The 21,694-nt window shown below is 43.8% G+C and overlaps 1 protein-coding gene across 2 annotated transcripts in view; it reads left to right on the top strand.

Moving 5' to 3' along the window:
- The window catches only part of ADAMTS14 (ADAM metallopeptidase with thrombospondin type 1 motif 14), a 622,677-nt gene that overhangs the window by 438,627 nt on the left and 162,356 nt on the right, over nt 1–21,694 (top strand). For both annotated transcript variants that reach the window (XM_069610499.1, XM_069610498.1), the window contains exons 13-14: nt 932–1,065; nt 5,191–5,314. In XM_069610499.1, coding sequence (XP_069466600.1) covers nt 932–1,065; nt 5,191–5,314 — 258 coding nt within the window. The remainder of the gene's footprint in view (nt 1–931; nt 1,066–5,190; nt 5,315–21,694) is intronic.

Here is a 21,694-nt window from a genome sequence, read left to right as displayed (position 1 = left end):
ACTTAACACCACTACTTCAGAACACTCACTTAAACTATGCCATTGGCATAAAGTACCTAACAGTTGAAGTTAGTGCTGTGAAAAAGTCGACAATTTAAGTAAATGTGTAATAAGAACGACTTTGTTTCAATTAGCGAAATAGTTGATTTGGACAGAGTGTTTATCCCTTAACTTTGCCATTTCCAATGTTTGTTACAATACATTTTGGAGGTAGTAAGCTTAATTCCTTGTAAAACTGTTCAGTTTTTTTGCACCCAAATTAGGCAAGTCAATAATTATTATGATAGATTATTGTCAAATTCACAATTACAGCAAAAACAAATGGTGTAGACTCATGGTAGTTAAAAATACGATACATTCACACCATTTAAGTTTTTTGGGGGCAAGTGGTGTTTACTGACAGAGGGCCTCATTACGACCCTGGCGGTACGGGGTAAACGGCGCCGTAAAAGGTGCCGGCGCCGTTTACCCCGTACCGCCTCATTACGAGGTCCCCTCACGGGATCCAGGAAGCAACGCCTGGTCAAACCAGGCGTGCTTACCGGGTCCCGCGAGGGGAAAAGGGAGCAAACAACGGGCCAACTCGTAATGGCCCGTTGTTTGCTCCCTCTCAAATTCCCATTCAGCAAAATGGGGGCTGAAATGGGAATGGGGAAGGACCGGGTCTGGGTCCTTGGAGGGAGGAATTACCGGGCCTTCCGAACTCGGAATGGCCCGGTTATTCCTCATTCTGAGGACCCGGACCTGAACGCGATTTCGGCGGCAGCCATGCCGCCAATAGCGGCATGGCTACCGCCGAGGTCGTAATGAGGCCCAGACTCTGCTTTGTATATTGCATTAAATTAATGGAGCCTCCTATGCTAGGTAATCAGAAAAATACTTCAGTGAGTAAGTGTTGAGACTGAACTATGTGTTTGTTTCCTTACTACAGATGCTCAGAAGTGTGAACTCATTTGCCAGTCCAAGGATACCGGAGATGTGGTTTTTATGAACCAGGTGGTACACGATGGCACGAAATGCAGCTACAAGGAACCCTACAGTGTCTGTGCTAGGGGAGACTGTGTGGTAAGAAATGTGCTACTACAGTAGCCATGTGTGTAGATTGTTCATTCAAGAACTCTACTGTTCCACTTAACTGAACATGTTCACATAGATTCATGATGTACTGAGGTTGATGACAAATAACGGAACATTGTTATTCTGCCAGATGAGAACTAAGGTAAAAATATGGAAAGGAAACATCTCCCCCAGTATCATCTTAATTCCTGTTTTTCATTCTTTTACTGAGGAATGTCACCTTAGTATTAAGACACATGTTTGTGATGTGCCCAAAGACATATTCATTTATTGTGGACAGGTTCCAGAATTTCCAATTTTCCCTGTAGACCAGTCCACTAATATTTAGCATCCATGAAGTCAAACAAAATGAATATCTCTTTACAAGAGGCTAATATGAGAAATAGAAAACTGAGATTACCCAGAGTTGAACTAACAGCTACGCTGTATCTGAACTTTGTATTTTGCATTCGCAGTGAGGTACAAAGAAGATTTGTTCTCATCTTGTGATATCTGTGTAGCTCAACATACTGCCATAGTCATGGATTTCAAAGTGTTCCAATTTCTAAAAGAGTTTAGATTGTGTGGGGAGGTTACAATATCTTAGTATAATTTGCAAGGACCACGTGTGATTTTCTGTGATGTGAAACTAAAAACAGCCTAAAGAATTTCAGTAAATCTTTTAATCCCCACAAACTCAAATGCGCCCTTGGCAGATCCTTTCTAATACTGGCAGAAACATCTAACATGATTGCCCAATTTTGGCACCAACTTCTCCTTCTATCACTGTGATCATATCAAGGGCATACCTATTTTGGAGGGTCATCAGTTGTATGGCCCTCAACTCTTCTTTAATGGTGTTGAATCCCTTTATGGTACCATTGATTGTCTGCAAAAGCTCCCATCTAGTGATTTGTAACCACTTGGCATTCACCACTGTTTGGATTCCAGGCATAAATATGGTTGTCATTATCATCGCATTTCTGCTGAACAACCTGTGCTCCTCAGGAATGGTATCATATGTTGTTATCGATTTGGCTGAGAAATAATTTTCTGTTTTTGTCCATCAGAGAACTTCAAGTGATCTTCTTTTTCTGAAGTGGCATCCACGTTTGGAAATTCAGCAATATTCAGGTTGCTTTGAGGAATCACTAATTCCCTTGACTCCCACACACGCATGCAATATGCCCTGTTGTTCCACAATTCCAACATACTGGAGAACCCTCGTATTAATCCCTCCTTGGTTATATCCTCCCTGAGCACTCTGATTCTCATTCTGTGTATTTTGAAACCTGCCTTGGTTATTCTGAAATCTGCCTCCTATTCCTCTATAACCCATACCTCTGCTTAGTGGAGTAAAGACATACCCACCTTGGTGATAGAAGGAGAAGTTGGTGCCAAAATTGGGCAATCATGTTTCACATTTACACCTTCTCACGATGAACAAACTGAAACCTTGACAGAGGCCATAACGTTGTTGACAGACCTGCATAACAAGATGGAAGATGAGACGGATGATATTGAAGATGGCAGTGGTTGACGAACATATTCAAGGTTCTTGGAGTGATTTTTGTGTTGGTGATGTTTAGATTCTGCATAGTCAGGATGGTGATTACCCAATGCAAGAAAATGGCAAAAAAGGTGGTAGGGATGAGGATCATGATCGATGTCAAACCTGAACCAAACGCCAAGGAGCAGACTGATGACACTGTCAGGAAATACATAGAGGCCAGCATCGTAGCACCTGAAGGAACGAAGTTCCTGTATCCTAAGAATCATAAGAAGTATGGGGGAAGAGGGGTCTATTGTACCTCGAATGGATAATGTAAGTACATGACCTGGAATGTAGATGAACATATCAAATCAGCAGGCTCTCTGAGGGGGGTGATGAAGATATGGACACCAAAGAAACACTTTTTCAAGAGAAAATACCTGTATGTGGAAACAATTGAGGAGGTAGTTGAAGACTCAACCATAGCAGGGAATGTAGAAGAGCAGCTGCAGGCCTCTGCAGGAAACCTTGCACCCCTACCTCCCATATGTTGGAAGCCTGAGAACGTGCCATGTTTGACACCAGCAGTTGTGCCAATACCGCAACGTGTGTTTGCAAGAAGATACCCGTTGAGACAACCCTGCCCTATCTATCCCCGAAGTGATGACAACCTAAGGGAGGCACTGTGTGAAGGAATATGAAAAAGAGTGAAGTAAAGAAGCCTGGGACATCGCAAGAGTATGAATGACGTCTCAAGACAATGGCTGAAGAAAACAAATGATGACGTATATAATCAAGTGAACTTTAAAATACGTAAAGGAAGATTACACGTGCACAAAGTGCTGCAGAGAATCAACCATTAAATAATTGTACAGACGCTGAAACCGCAAGTAGACTAAGTCATCACAGAAGCTGGCTATATGCAGTGACTCGAATGCAGGTGAAGCTGCCATTGAATAGAAGCTGGATATCAGTATCATGAATTTTAGTAATCCAGGACCCATGAAGGAAAAAGAGAAAACTATGTCGCAGCAAGTATAAGCTGAATCGTGGAGCTGCATGCCGAGGCTCTCTGTCCTTGAGTCAAGATTGAAGCAGCAAGGTCAGCTATCTATTCTGGAAAGGAGAGAAGGTCCAGAAGATGAATAATCCCTTGTTAAGGTGCAAAGAAGGAACACCATGAGTGACAAGTATAATTCATTTAAGATATTTAAAAGCTTCAAAATTTACCAAATGGTGGTCTCCTGTCACGTGAGCCAAGGATGAAAATCGAGTTCGAACTTGGAGTTGTAGAACACGATAGCGAGTGCCTTCACTCCCATGTATTCTCAAGTGACAAGGATACTTTGCAAGGCCAAGTTCAAAGACAATCTTCATGGAAAAGGCAATGAGCAATGAGAGATGTTGGGCTAATTGGTTGGGAGGTAGAGTCAGGCCCCATCTCCTTTGTCTGGGTCTGGGCTTACATGCTGCGAAGTGAACTGAATGTTTCAGACATGACACAGGCATGCCAACCAATTGTAGTGGTCCATATAACAAAGGACCTTATACTTTGAAAACCAATGAGAAACTGTGTATCTAATGTTTCTGAAGATTACATGTTTTAGAGGTAGGCATATGTTGTCCACCTGACAGTGGGCGGCCAATTACAATCCTAGTTCCTATAAATAATATACTTAGATGTTCCCTTTAAGCCTATCCCAATCCCCAGTAGGTGTTTTATTATTTGCCATGTTGCATGACATCATCTCTGACGTATTTTGTATATATCCTTTGTTTTGTGAAAAGATCGCTGAGAGAAATAGGGTGTAAGTCTGTTGATGTTTGTTGTAACTCCCTCTTTTAGATAATTGTTAAAAAAAGAGTACTTTGCTATCTTCCTGAGTTGGTTTGGTTATTTGGACTCAGAATTTTGTCTGTGTGATCCCATCCGTGTACGTTCTTAAAGGGCCCTAAGCTCAAGTACTCATGCCTTGGGCACCATCCTATGCATAGCATAATACAGAGGAGTTAGCATTCAGTTTTGAGGCTATGTTCAGCCTCACAAATGGTCGCTCGTGCGCATTGGAATGTTCAGTCGCACACACAGTGCCAGCCACAAGTTAGCCAATTGCCTTAACCATAGTTTCTTTCTGCCATGTGCAATTATATTGTGCACAGGGGTGACAATGTTGGCATACGCCAGTGTGAAGTATTAACGATTTGCATCTACGAGGCGCAGCAGCTCAGAAGAATCCCCTGGTTGCAAAAGTGCCTGGGCTATTCCAAGCAGGTTCTACACTTGAAAGAGAATTAGGCTGACAGCATAAGGAAGTGGGGAAGTTAGGTTTCTTGGAGTGAGAAAAACAATTGCAATGGAATTGCAGAACATGACTCTGCTTTTGTGCGCAGTGATATGCATTACAATTTGTGTCTAGTTCATTACACAGTCACTCAACTAGCCTCAGGCAACAGCGCGCAGGGCAGTGATGGAGTATCACAGAGTTGCTAACTCTGTTCCTTTCCTGGGCATGAAAAAATTCCCAAATATGGATCACTGGCCACACCTAATGATCTAAGTAAGAATTAATGTATTCATGCCAAAACACAGTAGACAATCGCCTTTTCGTCCTGATCTTTTTATGTATTCTTTTTTTTAATAGCATGTTGGTTGTGACAAGGAAATTGGTTCCCTCAAAGAGGAAGACAAGTGTGGAGTTTGTGGGGGAGATAATTCGCACTGTCGCACAGTGAAAGGAACATTAGTCAAGACACCAAAGTTATCTGGTGAGTTTAGCAAATGTATCTAAAACATTGCTTGTTATTTACCTAAAACATTATCCAGAAGCTTCCACTTTGGAGGTTGCTCTCTGACATTATTTGTAGGTAAAAGTAAATGGAATCTGGCAGCTGCAGTAACAATGATATAATACTAATGATTAGTGTCCTGATGCCTTACTGTGTGCCCGGTTGCCATCTCTGGAGAAAGCACGATCTCAATCACCTTTCACTGTCACCTCCATTGAACTTTGAGACCAATAAACCAGTAATGATTGTCCATGTAACCCAAAATGGCCCTCTTTTTAACTTAGTTGGTTCAGCTAGAAAGCATGCTGATTGGCTATGTGTAGTTTGAGATGTCACCGGCTTTATAATCCTTATAGCATCTTTGGTTTGTAAACATTTCCTCAAAAAGGAATTGCTTAAAATGAAATGTTGTAAACTCATTGGGGTTGACCTCCTGTAAACGTTTGAAAAGGATCAAAATGAATTCAAAATGTTTTGTTTGGGAGAAGATTGGGCTGGTGAAGGTTACACTTTTAACGTTTTCATCTCAGGCATTTTACACATTGTCATTGTAAATGTGTAGTTTGCACCAAAGCCGTTTTTACTGTTTATGTTTTTTAACTGCACATGTGTTGTTTATTTGGGTAGGGGAATCGGGGGTGGTGGGTAGCTGGGAGAGGTGGTGGGGTGGGTTAGATTGGGTATTAGGAGGGTAACTCCATTTAAAAAAACTGCCACAGTGAAAACTACACTGTTAAAATGATAACGTGGAAAATGCCTCCAATGAAAACACGTGTAAGGTGATTACTATGCCCTGGTTCTATGAGAATGACTTTGCACCAGATAATCTTAAAAATAAACTAGAATACATTTTTAGGTAATCTCCGACGATTGCTGGAAAAGATTAGCTACTTTTCAGTTGAAGTGACTCCAATCTGTTTTTTTTTAATGTACTAAATGTTGCGAAGAGATAATTTTCAAACTTATTATTTTATCCAACAAGGATTGTACAAAAAGTTATTTTGACAATTTTCTTTCAAGCGAAAGAACTACATTCATAGTAATTTGTAAATACAAAAGATAAACACCTAAATGCTTATTTATACCAACAGATCATGTGTAGTAATGAACATTCTCAAAGAGGAACTACCCCACAGAAAATAAAAAGAAATATTGCCAAGAACCTTTTTGTATTTTATTGGTGCTATCTCTAGATGAGCAGCAAAAACTAACTAACACCACAACTTCAGGGATTGTGTACAGGAAAGTGACCTCAGCTGCAATTTACCTAAAAGACATAGAAGGTGGGCCCAGATTTGTACATGATAACTGATTATTACCTATCCAGATTAGGAGATAGTTTTCTTATTTCTAGAGGATGCCAAATAAAACTATTGGATATTTAGAAGTGCAATAACAGAGCATAACTGTATTTAACTTACCTATAGCATGCAGGCAAATATTTAACCATACAAGTCTTTAATTAATTTGACTGATGCCTTTCATAAACATTTTGTAAGTTTGCCAAATATCCAATGCCTAATAATATCTTTACCAAATGTTAAAAATTATGTTTATCCAAAAAAAGGAAATATGGAAAAAGAAAAAGGCATCAGAAAGGGGGGATAAGAATCAACAAATGGGTAGAAAGGGCAAATACAAGGTATGTGACAAGCAGCACAATAAGGCTTGGGCACACATGAGTCGCCACTCACAAATCAGGGCTAAACAAAATATAGACATATGGACATTTGTCATAAGTAAAACTTACAAATTGGATATTAAAGTTGTTGTCAAAATCAGACCTAATAAATTAAGCCAAGAAAGAGGTAAAACACATCAGTTAAAATATTATAAAATCTCTTTAAAAACCACATAAACAGACTTCACACAATTCGGGAGAATCAGGTGGCAGGTGACATTGTGTTTGGTCAGTGCATCTGTATTCTATCGTGTAGTTGCCGTCATATTTTAGTCCATTTGGTATAGTACATGGCAGATTAACAAACATAATGTCCAATATGGACAACTAAATGATACAAATAGGCAATGCAACGACTGAGTTTAAGAACACATGTTCTGTTTACATTATTCAGTAAAACCTAATGATCAAAAGTGTTCAGGCAGTTGATCCCTAGTGACACATGTATTTATAATATAAGAACAAAATGTTACTTCTGCATGTGCTCTAATCAAGTCTCTGGTATTTTTTTGCAATGTGCAGTGCAGTTGCACTAGATAATGCTTGAATTTGATAGTGATGATAGAATGTGAAAGAGTTGGTAATGGTAGTTGGTGAGGATTTCCATGGCATATGCTGATTTGATTGCTGTGGAGTTAATTGTGCAATACATTCTTGGAGCAGGATTGCAGAAACTTTGCACTGGTCCAAGCGCAATTAGAACTAAGCCAAGAATTGCCCTATTGCAACAAAAAAACTATTATTTCTATGTCTTTTTGCAACAGGACAATGTTTGCCCTAATCCTAGCAATAGTATGAAATGTGCCATGGTGAATGGATGCATTAAACTGCTAATTGCGCTTGCTCTGATGCAATGTTTTTGTAATATGCCCCTTGAAGACAATTACCAATTGCATCCACCTCTTCAGTGGTCATAATGGTGGGGTATCAAGGCTTTGTGGATTGGAAATGTAGCTGGTGGCATAGTTGGGGGGGAGCTTGATAACCATTTTTTTATTAAAATCAGCATTGGTATATCAATGGAAGAGGGCAATAGTGTTCAGAGAGAGTTTACACAGTGTTTGGAAAAACCTACAAAAATGTTTGCTGCAGCCAACTGATATCACTTACATGTAACGGTGCAGATGTACCCCCTGTAACACAACTACTGTGTGTGAATCCCTAAATGGGGAGTGGTGATGGCTAGAGCTTACTTTCTCTAGGTTTGCAACACAACTGTGTAATTTGGGGAAGCTGGCGAGATCTGTTTTCTCATGCGGGCTGCGGCAAATGGGCATTTTCCTGTTAAGAATTTGTGGTATTCTCTGGCTGCTTTGAGCTGGCATGTGGATGTAATTGCAAATCGACTTTGAGGATGCTCAACCAATCAGTGATATGCTATTGGAAGGCTACTGTCCAGTGAAAGGCAAGCAGCCATTGAGTGTTCTGATGATTACGTCACCTAACCTACTAGAGGAAACGTTGAATGGATCATTGTTCATTGTACAATATGGTCCGTTGTGGAGCATCCGTTCATGTTCCGGGTGCAGCACGGGAGTAATGTGTTTCACATGAGCATAATGGGGCAAGTGGAGGCTGATTACATTCCATCCATTGTTTTGTGTGGGGTGTAGCTAATGTGTCCGGCACTTATAAATTACTCTGTTTTTTGCTGAACTTGGCATGGGGTAGATGCAAAGCTACTCAGACAATATAGACTTGTGGTGATTGTCAGGTGGAGAATATGGTGCTGCATATTTGATGTACTGATAAAAAGCCAACTTGATGTAATTTCATGTATCGGGGAAAGTCTTGCAGGTGTTTGTGTATTCTGGGTCCTGTGAGAAACCTGAAGGTGTCTCCCTGGCTAGTCCCCGGGGATCTGTCGTCCAGTTGGCCAGGACACAACCATCTCTATTGGATCCAGTTCCTCAGGGTGGACCAGTGAGGGAGGAGCACCTGGCTGAGAGCTCCTCGGGGAGTGGTAGTGGGATTCCGATGGGTGAGACGTGGTATCCCCCTTCCTTCATCACCTTCTCACCGTCCTACAATGTAGAACATTCAAAACCACTGTCTGTCCCCCTTTCCAACACAAACAATTTGATGTGTGGAAGGAAGCTGAGGAAGAGTTAGAAACCATTAGAATCTGTTTATTTCAAACCCCTACCGAATTCATACATGAAAAGTCTTGAGTAAACAGTCTTGAGTAAACAGGAAACAGGAAAGGGCCCTAATCGACTTGGGTAGTAAGCAAACCACTATACAGGCCAATTGTGTTACAACAAAAGATCTAGACCACGCGGCCCTGGTCCGAGTAACTTTTGTACAGGAAGACAATGAAATATAACCAAAAATTCCAGTACAAATTGAAATCTGGGGTGAATCCTGTAAAGTGCCATCAGCCATCAATCCAGGACTCCCAGAAGAGGTTATTCTTGGACGGGACTTCCCCATCTTCTCCACTCTCATACAGGAGTCTCCTCCTCCTTCTGGAGATTTTCTACCCCAGAGATCCTGGCAAGAGACATACGACTCCCAAAACTCCCCCTAATGGAATTGGGAAAGCCCATAATCTATTAAACCCAAAACAACCCTGGAAACCCAGTTATGAGGTATGGTAAAGAGAGCGATGAAACCACTCTAGCTCTAACTCCTAACACCGATCAGTGGAATATGCAAGAGTTCATGGACATCTCTCATTCCTGTCCTCTGCTCGGTCGTGAACACAAAAGACATGACCAAAGAACAGGCATATCCAACTCGCATAGGGGAAGGGCATGTGAGAAATGTGAATGTGTCTCCCTGGCTTGTCCCCGGGGATCTGTCATCCACGTGACCAGGACACGGCCATCACTATTGGATCCAGTTCCTGAGGGTGGACCAGTGAAGGAGGATCAATTGGATGGCGGCTCCTTGGGAGTGGTAGTGGGACACTAATGGGTGAGACGTGGTATACCCCTTCCTTCAAGACCTTTTCTCTATCCTACCATGTAGGACATTCAAAACTACTGTCCCTCCCCCTTTCCGACACGAACACCTTTGCACGACACACAATAGAACGGACTAACACCAGAGCCGTTTCACTGACATGTCCCAATACAAGGGTCAGATAAAGTCAGGCAATTGATCAGAATCACACACACCTGACAGCCCTTTCCTTTCCATGTAGGTATAAAAGGAACAGTACGGGTTGGTCAGTCCCTAAGGCTGCTTTTGCAGATGGGCCCTATCCTGCATTATTCCCTTTTTGGGTAGCAGTTCTACCCTCCTTAATAGTAAAGCAGGGGTGCCTGGTTTCCCAGTTTTAGTTGATACCTATAAGCCAAAACGATTGCATTAGAGTATAGATAGGGAGTCATGGCCTATGAGGAGGGGGGCAACACTTGTTTCTGTATTTTATTTGCCCACCTATAAACTGCCCATTGCCATGCTAATCGATATGGCCGTCCCCACCCAGTTCTTTCTTTTCCCCGCCCAAAACACCTCCTCATGGGAACTCTTTGAGCTCGCTTTATTCGAGTCTTACCACTCAAAGTGTCTGCCAGTGTTTTTTCAAAGAAGTCTTCTGAGAGCTAATTACTTAATTGTAGTTGTAAACCCACTGCTGGCGTAATAAATATGTCTTACCAAATCTGCCTTCAGCCATGCAATTTATAAGCACTCTGAGTGTCCTTTACTGAAGTCCTGTTACAAACAAGCATTGGCAAAGCCAACGTGTGTGTTAGGCTTTTGCCTGGCACTGCTATTAGATGCCCAAGTACTCGCACCACTTTGCACCTGCTACCATCAAAGGCCAGTTAATCCCACTACGGCTGTGCCTGGCAAGTGTCTTTCCCATGCCTACTCAAAAGCCCAAATGGTTGGAATTGCCAATGCTTGTTTAAATAGTGATTAATTCAGAGATAAATTGACAAGCCTATATGATATTTGTTATTTACATCTAAACTTTGTAACCTAGCACATTTTAACTCTGAATTAAAAAAAAAAAACATTTGTTTTGCCTGTAGGGTTTTTTACGAGAGCTGGGTCTTGTGGCTCAGTAGTTGAACAAGAGTGTTGTGCAGTGTTGAGCCCTCAAAAATGTTACAACACGTGCAAGGGTTGTGTTAACATAGGCAAGCAAGGACCCCAAGGCACAAGTAAAGCTTTTATTTCAAAAGACATGGGGCCTGATTAACAGAAGTGTTTTATAATGGCGCAGTCCCACAGGAAAATGCTCTCTGAATCAGGCCCATAGTGTAATATGCACCACAAAGTGTTTGCCGATTTACTTGGCATGGCTGATGTGTGTAAATGTGTGCTGCTTGAGAAAAATGGAGAAGAGTGGGCACATAAGAGAACAAGGGTGTTCACAATTTTATGTAATATATAGCAAACTAAAGGGTTACCTAGTGAGAGATGGCCCCAAAGGGGTGTATTACACCGTTTTGAAACCATATTGGATGATTAAGGAAGGACTCGCCAGCTAAACTGGAATGCCATAGGGTGCTAAATGAGCTTTAAGAAAGGATGAAGTAATGTCTCAGGTTGTTTACGGTGAGAGATTGTTGGAGTTGCACACGTGGACCATTGAGCAAGGAGTATGATGGAGAAAGTAATGAATAATTTTTAGTGATTGATGATGGATCAAGTGATTGAGTTGGTGGTCAAAGATTGTGCAATCGGTGCAGCTATTGATAGCATACAGAATGTGGCGGATCCTTCTTTGGTAACCCTAGAAGTACCGGTAATTTGTGGTTGGATATCACAGGGCCTTCACTTGCATTTATTTATTTATTTACTTACTTATTGTGCATTTGTAAGGCGCTTATACATCAGGTAAATTGTATTTCAAAGCGCACACAGGGCAACACGGAGGGAATGAAAATCAAATATAACAATAAAAGATATAGGCAGACCTGCTAGGCCTTGTGGGCATTCAGAACCTGCAAGTGCAGAGAGTAGAAGTGCATTGGTTAGAAGGTGCAAGTGCAGAGAGTTGAAGTGCATTTGGTGGAAGGTTATATTATGCATTGCTCCTTATTTATTATTGTCAAATGAAGCCAGAATCACATTTTGTGGGGGGCTAGGGACATTTTCAAAAGATATCATTTATAGAGGTGGATTTCCCTGAGAAATAATATCAGATGATGGAGTCCAGTTTTGTTCCCTTAAAATGAATAACAATATTGGTAATCATAATGATGATAGTACTCATAATAAAAATATCATACTTTATGCATAGCATCTCATGCCCAATTTCACCCACTTCTAAGCTTTGCAACATTAGCTGTGATTATTGCCCAATTTAAAAGTACTCAATGTACCAACCTGAGCAGGATGTGGGCCAGAGTCCACTTTTTGTAAATTGTGCAGGTTTAGCCCCAGGTCAGAGGTCAGCAATGTACTTGTGTGCTATCTAACCAGACAATCAATGCGTTCCTATTCGCATTCACCCTTGTGTAAAAGAAAACAGTATTATGTTATCCCTTATCAAAATATGTATTGTGTGTGTTGGAGTGGGCATGCGGTTTGGGTTAAGGTGGGTTATAGCTACTTGGTTGGCAGGGGTCAATGGTGGCTTATAGGAAGGGTCCAAATCAAGGATCTTGAGCTAGGCAAAAAAACATGTGTGGTCAATAACATTTCATGTCGACAATGTCGATATAGGGCAGGATAATTAGTGGATTAAAATCGTAAAGCCGTTAAGCATCGATCAATGGTCTCATTCAGGGACACCTGTAAAATGATCTTGTTGATGCAGGAGGTAATGGACTGGTGGAGCCCTCGGTTCCGAAAGAAAGCATCCAGGGACCCATCTGAGACCAACTTGCAAGTCTCAAAGAACCAATTTGAATTTAACATTTTGATCTAGGTCTGGCAAAAGGGAGGTTCATTGTATAACATAGCTTCAAGAAGTAAACCATGGTTCTGCCCCTGGTCCTCATACATAGAGGTGTCTGTGGAGCAGGCAAACAATTAGGCATTTGACGTGAAAGGCGAGTTAATGTTACATTATGCTCATATGTTCTTACTATGTGCTTCATGCCAGCAGGGGCTAAATTATCTAACGTTTACACAGGTGCTACAAATACAGGAAATGCACTTAGCACTGTTTTCGCTGCTTGGGTCATTTAGAATGGAGCAAACAGGATTTTGTCTCCAATTCATGTCACCTAAGGATTCTTTCAGTGGAATTAAATGATTTTGCACATTTTATCTGGCAGTGAGAAATAGCAGAGCAAATAGAGGTACCAGTTTAGAACCTTGTATATAACGTTCCGAGCCAGAGCAAGACATCTCAGCAGACCACTGATTTTCTTTTTACTCTTTTTTTGTTTGTTTATTCAGTAAGGGACACAAAATAAATGTTACTTGACTTTTGTAATTTTGAAGATGGAGAAAACTTAATTTTGATGCCACTCAGCAAGCAAAAATCACACTACTTCAAAACCCTGTGTGCATCATTCCATATTACACAAGCGGGCAAAACTGATTGCGCAATTATTAGCACTGGTGCAAATGTTCAAACCCTACATTAGGAGGCCTATATGGCGGGGGTTGATGTGCAATATTTATATTAAGGAACTGTGGGCATCATAAGCAGGGCTAATACCACCAAACGGGATTATTGTTACCACCGGTTGTAACAGTGACATCTCCGCCTAATTATGGGATTTACATTATTCCCCATTCCCATGTCGCATTGTACTTTATTGGGAATGGAGGCATTACAGCTGATAGTGATCCCACCGGCACCATTACTGCCATTCCTGGTGAGTAATACCATCAAGTCTTAACGAGTCAGGCTTTTGTAACACCATTACCGTTTGCTTTTTCAGTTACCTTCCAGCCTCACAATTAGGCCCTGTGATTCATACACCACACACTTGTTGGGGAGAACCCCCAGATATTCCAGAGCAATCCTGTAAGTTCAAAAACTTGGAGGGCCCAACACCCTCTTCCAGGATACTCAGAGGACTCAGTCAACAGCAAGTTCAAACTGCGGTTTATTACAAATAAAACCAACAGGGATCAGCACAGGAACAGATAATTATTCACGCACATCACGCTCTTCCTCAGCTCGCAGGCCGGTTTTACCCTCAAATGGCATCAGCACGTCATCACAACCTGAGCCCTTCTCCAGGAAACATTTTGGGCCAGGTGATTGAGTACTGATTATTCTATAACCTATATAAAACACTATAGATGTTATTCTACTGGCCCTCACACGTTAGGTGGCTGGCCTGTCCCTTCCCCAAAATCTAACTTACTACATTTTTGCAGAGTAGTGGGTCTACCATTCGCTCTTGTCCATTGCTACCTACCCATAGGGTACTAAACTGTGATTTGCCAGAGCTGACGTCCCCAGGTCTGGGACCCAAAACCATTCTCAGCTCTCTGTGCACCTCTTCAAGGAGATGGCAACGTCTATGTTTCTGTATTGTAACTCATGTACACCACCTTTCTGCTCAATGAGAACATGTCTCGGATATTGCAATAAATGTCACCATCTGCATTTGTTTTCTGCTGTAATTGGTTATCTTTCCCACCACAGGAGAATGCACACATGCTGCACATTTTGCTTCAAGGTCTGCTACTTTGTTCCCCCATGAGATAGTGTCTTCCCCTCTAGTGCGTGCCTGGCACTTCACCATGGCTATTCATGCTGGATAATCAATTACTTCAATCAGTTTACCCAATAACAGTGCATGCTGTACTGGTGACCCGTCTGCCCTCCTGAACCCTCTCCTGATCCATTGTGCAAGTCCTGAGTATACTGTTGATGTCATGTAAGCTGAGTCAGAATATACTGTCAACTCCTTGTCTCTTCTGTGTTCCAATGCTAGTAATAGGGCCACTGATTCTGCTGCTTGTGCTGAGTAGTGGGATGGCCACTACCTCACTAGTTCCATTCTCCTTCAGTCTCACTACTGCAGTTCCTGTATGTTGACCCCATCAGTCTGGTCAATTGTTGAAGACATGCCAATGTACAGCACGTCTCCCCCTCAAGTGCATCATCCTCTACCTTACAAGTGTCACTGAATGACTGTATGATTTCTGCGCAGTCGTGTAAATAGTCGCCTTCTCTTTGGGATGTCTGCTAAATTGCAGGGTGGACAAATCTGCACATCACTATCGTCAGTGACGAATTTGATAGTTTTGCATTGTTCCCTGATGCTCCTTGTGTAGTCAAGGTGCTCTTTGGCTTCTGCAGTATCGCAATGAGGGCATGCTCCACGTAAAGAGTGGTGGGACACCCCATTGTTATTGTGGCTGACTTCTCCACCTCAAATGCAGCAGCTGCCAAAGCTTGCTCACACTGATAATGTCCTCTCATTACTGGGTAAAGCTTCCCACTGTCGTAAGATATTGGCTTGTGTCCCATGCTTTTCTTTTGTGTCAGTACTGCCTTCATCACTACACCACCAATGTGTGAGACCAGGAAGAATTCCTTTTTGTAGTCTGGCATCCCCAACACTGGTGCTGTGCATATTTCCTCTTTCAGCCTCTCAAATGCTTCATCCATTTCTGGGGTCCACGTCAGTGTCTTGCTCCCTTTTTGTGCTTCCTTGAGTGCTCCCAAGAGGGGCCGTGTGTATGTACTGTAGTCAAAGACCAATGTTCTGCAGTAATTGCACAACCCCAAGAATTGTTGCATCTCTCTCACTGTCATGGGCTTAGCTGCCTTGTGTATTGTCTCTGCCCTTTGAGGGAAATCTGTTGGCCATTTTGGGATATTGTCTGTCCAATGTATAGCACTTTTTTTCTGACAGTATTGTAACTTAGCCTTGTCCACTTTGTATCCATTGTCAGCTAACGCTGTCAACATGTGCACTGAGTCTTTTCTACACAGATCTTCTATTTTGCTGCAGATCGGAATGTTGTCCACGTATTGTAACACTGTGCTGCCCACCTGTATGTTGCATAAATCCAAGTGTTTCACGCTGTTAAAGATAGATGGTGACTTGAAGTACCCCTGAGGAAATCTTGTATGTTTCCACTTCTGATTTCTATACATAGAGCTAGTCAAGTCTTGTGAGGCTGGCTGTAGTGGCAGTGAGAAGAATGCATTCTTCAAGTCAGTGACCGTGAAGCAGGCAGCTTCCACTGGAATGCTGCACACAATTGTCGCTGGATTTTCAACTATAGGCTACTCTGCTTCTACAGTGTGGTTAAGAGGTCTTAATTCCTTTATGAAACGCCATGCCCCCACTTCTCTTTCTTCACTGGGTACACTGCAGCGCTGCATGGGGACTCTGATGGCACTAGGAGGCCTCTCTCAATCAGTGCCGTTATTGTCTCGAAAATGCCCTCATCTGCCTCCTCTGTGAATGGGCACTATTTTTCTCTTGGTAGAATTGCTCCTGGTTTCAGCTTTATTTTCACTCCCCTATGCTCTTTATGTGTCCCACATCATAGGTACTTGTTGTCCATAAGGTGCAGGGTACCTTGGTCAGATCTTCCACTGCAAATGGCGATGGTGCTGGTGCTCTGTGCTACTTCCTTGTAGTGTATCCTTAGCCAGTAAGTTAGGCTCATCTCGAACACCATTTCTATTTTGAGCCTCTCTTCCCTGAACAGCTCTTCTTCTGTTACTGTGGTTAATCTGCACCCTTCTGTCACTACGATCACTGCTCGCCATGCTCGCCCTGTGTCATCCAACCCATGTGCCGCTACCCAATCCTCTCTTGTAACCACTGCCTCTAATTCTATGGGTACTATTATTCCCTCTTCCTCATCCAGTTGTAGCTCTGGCCTGAATAGGTATTTTTTTGTGATTAGCCACACCTTCCCTACAATGCCTGGTAGCCATGCAATGGCAATGGCAGTCCCATACTGGAACATTTCCACGTTCACTGGCACCCCCCTCTGTACCTTTCATCTACAATAGGCTTGGGCAATCTGTCTTACATTGAGCATGTGCATCCCTGGTGTGGAGCACACTATTCCCTTGTCTGTGAATGAAATGGTCATGTTCAGTCTGCTCATGATGTCTCATCCCAATATGTTAACAGGTGTCTCTCGAGAATAGAGTAAGGGTGGAGAAAGATTGTGCTCTCCTATATAAGGTGAGATATCGTCTGTGAAGGGAACCACTTCCCGAGCCCCAGAGAATCCTTGAGTGTTCATGGCAATGCCTGACAACTTAAATGTTCCTTCCCTAATGCAGGATCTGGTCGCCCCTGTGTCAACAAGAAAGGAAAACACGTTGTCACCTATCGCCACCCCTATGCAATGTTCTTCTGCAGGGTTGGGTGTGAACGACAGGATAGGACACATCAAGTTCGTCTGTGCGGTGTCCTATTGCGGGTATAAGGACATCCCATTCCCTCTGAAGGGGTTGTTCCCTACCATGGTAACCCCTCCCAGTTGTCTAACAGGAACCGTTGCCATGGAGTCCACGTGTGCTGTTGCGTCATTGTTCCGTATCTGTGTCAACTGCTGTGTGTTCCCTGGAACCTGTGTTGCTTGTAAATATTGTGGAACTGGCACTTGCATCTGTGGTATCTGTGGTTGCATCTGTGGTGCTTGTGTTTTTGCTGGTGCTTGTGGCTTCAGCTGGTGTGTGCCCTGTATCTGTCCTTGTAGTTGTATGTTGGGTGCGTAGTGTTCATCCTGGTCCCCTTGGTATGGCTGCTGCTCCTGTGCTCCCCAGTTCTGTTTCATCCCCCTGCTCCTACACACTCTCAAGATGTGCCCTATCTGCCTGCATCTCCAACATTGTGGTGGCTCTCTCCCTTGCCTTTGGAAACTCCCTGAAAAATCCCCTGGGCCCTGCGGCATCTGTTGCCCATATCCCCAATATCCTCCTGGAAAGCCCCCTTGATTACGATGCATCTGTGGTCTGAACCTTCACCCTCTGTTGTCCCCCTCTTCCCCAAAACCCTGGCTGTGGATACCCCTGCTCCATGAACCCTCCTCCCGTGGGTGGTGCGAAATGTTGTGGTTGCTGCTGCAGCTGCTGTCCCTGTGGGGTGAGGCTGGTTAGTACTGCCCCTTCCACTGCGTACTTCGATAGTTTTTTCTGCAATAGTTTTTCTTTGTCTATCTTCCTGTCCTCTGCCTTTTTCTTAAGCATCTCCTGCCATAGCCTACAATGGTGTACAAACGTGAGTTGTATTTCTAGCCATCCCCTTAACTTAATTCCTACCAGCTTATTTAGGCTTTTCTGGATGGGCTCTGGCAGCCCCTGTACCAGTATGTGGTAGAATATTGCTACTGTTTTGTCCCACGGCTCTCAAGTTTCAATGTGCCAAAGCTCTTGAATCTCCTGAATATACTGCATGGGGTCTTCGTCTTCCCTCATTTTCCAGGACATAATCGGCCCAATGTCTGATGTGTCTGGTTATTGTGTCCTTAATGCTTGCCATACTGCCAACCTGCAGTTCATGAATGGCGAACCATTGTGTGCCGTGTTGTGTGTCATCACTACGAGGAACCCCACCCTCTTCCATACGTCGTCTGCAGTGTCTCTGAGGATCGCCACTAGTAGTCCTTGTACGTCTCCCACTGCTAATCTCTGACCCACTGTCATTCTCTTCATTTCATAGATCCATTTTCCCACCCTGCCCTTAATGATGGCAGCCTACACTTCACATTGTCCTTATCTGCGTGCTTCAATTGTATATACTCAGGTTGCACCCCTCCCCTCTCCAATAAGGGCATCTGGGTAAATCCCCCCTATCCATGTGCGTTTCATGTCAGCCTCACCCGCCTATTCTCGCTTTCAATACCTGCGTACACGTCTACAGGTTCTGCTATAAGTATTTGCTTGTCGTCCTTGTGCCCCCCCATAGATCCTTACTCTGGAGCACTCTATGGCTTTCTCTTCCTTCCTTTGTCCTGGGAGGTCTCTAAGTCTGTTCACATATGGTACCAGATCGTCGATTTTACATAGCTTGTCCATTGACCATGGTGTCTGTTCGTCCTTAGTGCCCCCCCGGCTGCCTCTGTATGTGTCCTGCACCCCGATGACACTTACTTGTTCCCCCTGTCCTCATGGACTGGGTCAAATTTAGCTCCCCCCTCTTGTCCCCACTGTTCCTTCCCTCGTTATTGGATCGTGAGCCTATGTTGCTACAAAAGTCATCTACAAAGCTCAGTCTTTTGGTTGTTGTGTCTGTATAGTGCCTCATGTCCAAGTCGATGTCTAGCAAGTTATAGTTGCTGCCTCCCCCCAGGCACGTAGGCCTGTTCTGTCTCCTCCCGGTGTGTCTCTGTCCCGTGAAGTTGTGCTGTCTGACTTGGTGCGTCTATACTCCTCTAGTATACCCCTCCCCTTGTCCTATGTCCATTGAGTCCTTACATCCCTTATCGCCTTCTCAACTGCCTCTTGGCGTGGACATTCCCTTGCCAGCCTATCCACCTGCAACTTCCTCTGTTCCCTCTCAAGCAACTTACCTTTTTCCTGTTCCGCTGCCTCCCTCTGTCTTTCGATCTCTTCTACTTCCCTTGTACTTCTGTCCTGCTGCTCCCGTTCCACTCTTTTCCTTTCTTTAAGATCCCTCTCCATTCTTACCGCTCTTTCCCTTTCCATGCGTTCCTTCGCCTCCTCCTTCCTTCACTCCCTATCCTCTCTCTCTAACTTCTCATCTCTCCTCCTCTCCCTGTCTTCTCTTTCTATTTTCTCCTCTTGTTCTCTCTCCCTCCTGTCTGCCTCATCCATTATTTCCGACCATTCTAATGCTTTGCCACTATCCTTAACACTCTCCATTGCCTTGGCTGCCCCTTCTGACGTTTTCCCTTCCAGCTTCAGCAGTATCTGTCCTCCTATCCATTTGTTTGTGGCCATGCTCCTGAGCCCTTCCTTTGTGCCATTCTGCGCCTCGATGCTCGCTTCCTTTTCAATGGTGAGCTGCCCTGTACCCCTCGTCTCTTCTTCCCTAGTATATGGTGCTGGGTTTTATGTCGGATTTGAATAGCCCTATGCTGCTCTTAACTCTTGCATTGGATACATCCCTTGCTCATCGTCTGTATTATCGGATGCTACACTCAGAGGGACATGGGCTGGCTCAGCATCCACTGACGCCTCACTGCATCCTCCTCTCCCTTCTGATGCATGCGCCACAACTTGAATATGGCCATGCGTTTTGTTAACGTCTTCCCCTTGTAGGTACTCTGTATGAGTGTCAATAGTGATTGCTGCACGTCTTTGGAGAAACTTCTGCAGGGTGGCCATGGTTTAGTTAGCTTTCCCTCTGTGCCTTTGGATTCTTGTATGCTGTATTTACAAATCTTCTCCCTATATGGTGGGAGCGTCTTGACAAGTGCTGGAGGGGCGTGTCCCCCTCGCCCTTCCCTTGGTACATTGCCTTGGTTTTACCTGACCTCAAGTCGAGGGTTTCAACAATCAGCTGTTTTTAGGAAGAAAGGTACAATGTGATTACAATGCTTTTCAGGTTATTGCGCGCCTCTCCGACTCCACAACTTATCAGGCATGCTCCATGCACCACCCATCCTTCACAATCCATGCCTCCTCAAGCACACCCACAATCTTGCGCATGCATCTTCCGCGCACCGCCACTTGTTCACCTCGTCTGCCAATCCCACTTTTCTAATACTAGCTCCTCACTGTCTCGTGCTCTCCGTGACCTATGTAAAAACGTACGGATGACATCACCAATTACTAAACAAGGTAGTACTGAACAATCGAATACTGCGCATACACTCGTGATATCCCGTTACTCCCTCAAAAACCCCACAGCTGTCTTCCCGTCTCCAGGCAGAGTATAACAATATTCTCTTGTGTTTGAACTGCACTCGCTGCGTTGCCTAGAGTGCGAAACATCTCACTCCAGGATACTTAACCATTCAACTCACCTGTCGCAATCTAGGCCAGCTCCCTTGCTGGGATACTGCCATCTATGACCCGAGCTACAACGCTCAACCCACAGGAAAACCACTATTTACATATCTTATGTCATCCATGCCCTCGAGTCAATAGTCTAGGTTATGCACCAGAACCGTTTACCTCTAAAACTTGAATGTGCCCCAAACACAGAAGAGGGACTACTACCTCTGCTCCTGTCCCTACTAAGGTTGATGATGCTCGACAATACTCCACAATGCTCAACAATTCTCTACAATACTCAATACCCACCCTCACACCTACAGTTGTCGTTCGACTAGGTCAATACTCACACTCCGGGGTCTGCGGAGACTGCTCAGCTTCCGACTCCCCCAGAAGTTGCCTACTTCCCTGTCCTGGACTGCCTGGACTCCTCGCTAACTTCGGGCAGGATGATTTCCAAAGGGGCTCCTGGCGTCCTTTCCACGGGCATACGTATTCCCGTCTGCTCGAAATATGCGAGGGTCTTGCAGTCTCTCAGGTTCTGTGGCAGAGGAGACAAACTGGTGCAGGGCTTGCGCAGCCAACCATCGACTCTGTACCAACTTGTTGGGGAGAACCCCCAGGTATGCCATAGCGATACTGGAAGTTCGCGGACTTGGAGGGCCCAACACCCTCACCCAGGATACATGGCAACTTCAAACTGCGGTTTATTACAAATAAAACCACCTGGGAACAGCACAGGAACAGAGAATTATGCATGCACATCACGCTCTTCCTCAGCTCGCAGGCCGGTTTTACCCTCAAATGGTGTCAGCACTTTGTCACAACCTGGGCCCTTCTCGAGGAAACCTATTGGGCCAGTTGATTGGGTACTGAGTATTCTATAACCTATATAAGACACTGTAGATGTTATTCTACTGCCCCT

Source organism: Ambystoma mexicanum, chromosome 8, assembly GCF_040938575.1.
Source record: "Ambystoma mexicanum isolate Mex_15411 chromosome 8, UKY_AmexF1_1, whole genome shotgun sequence".
NCBI lineage: Eukaryota > Metazoa > Chordata > Amphibia > Caudata > Ambystomatidae > Ambystoma > Ambystoma mexicanum.
This window is presented reverse-complemented; position numbering and strand designations above follow the sequence as displayed.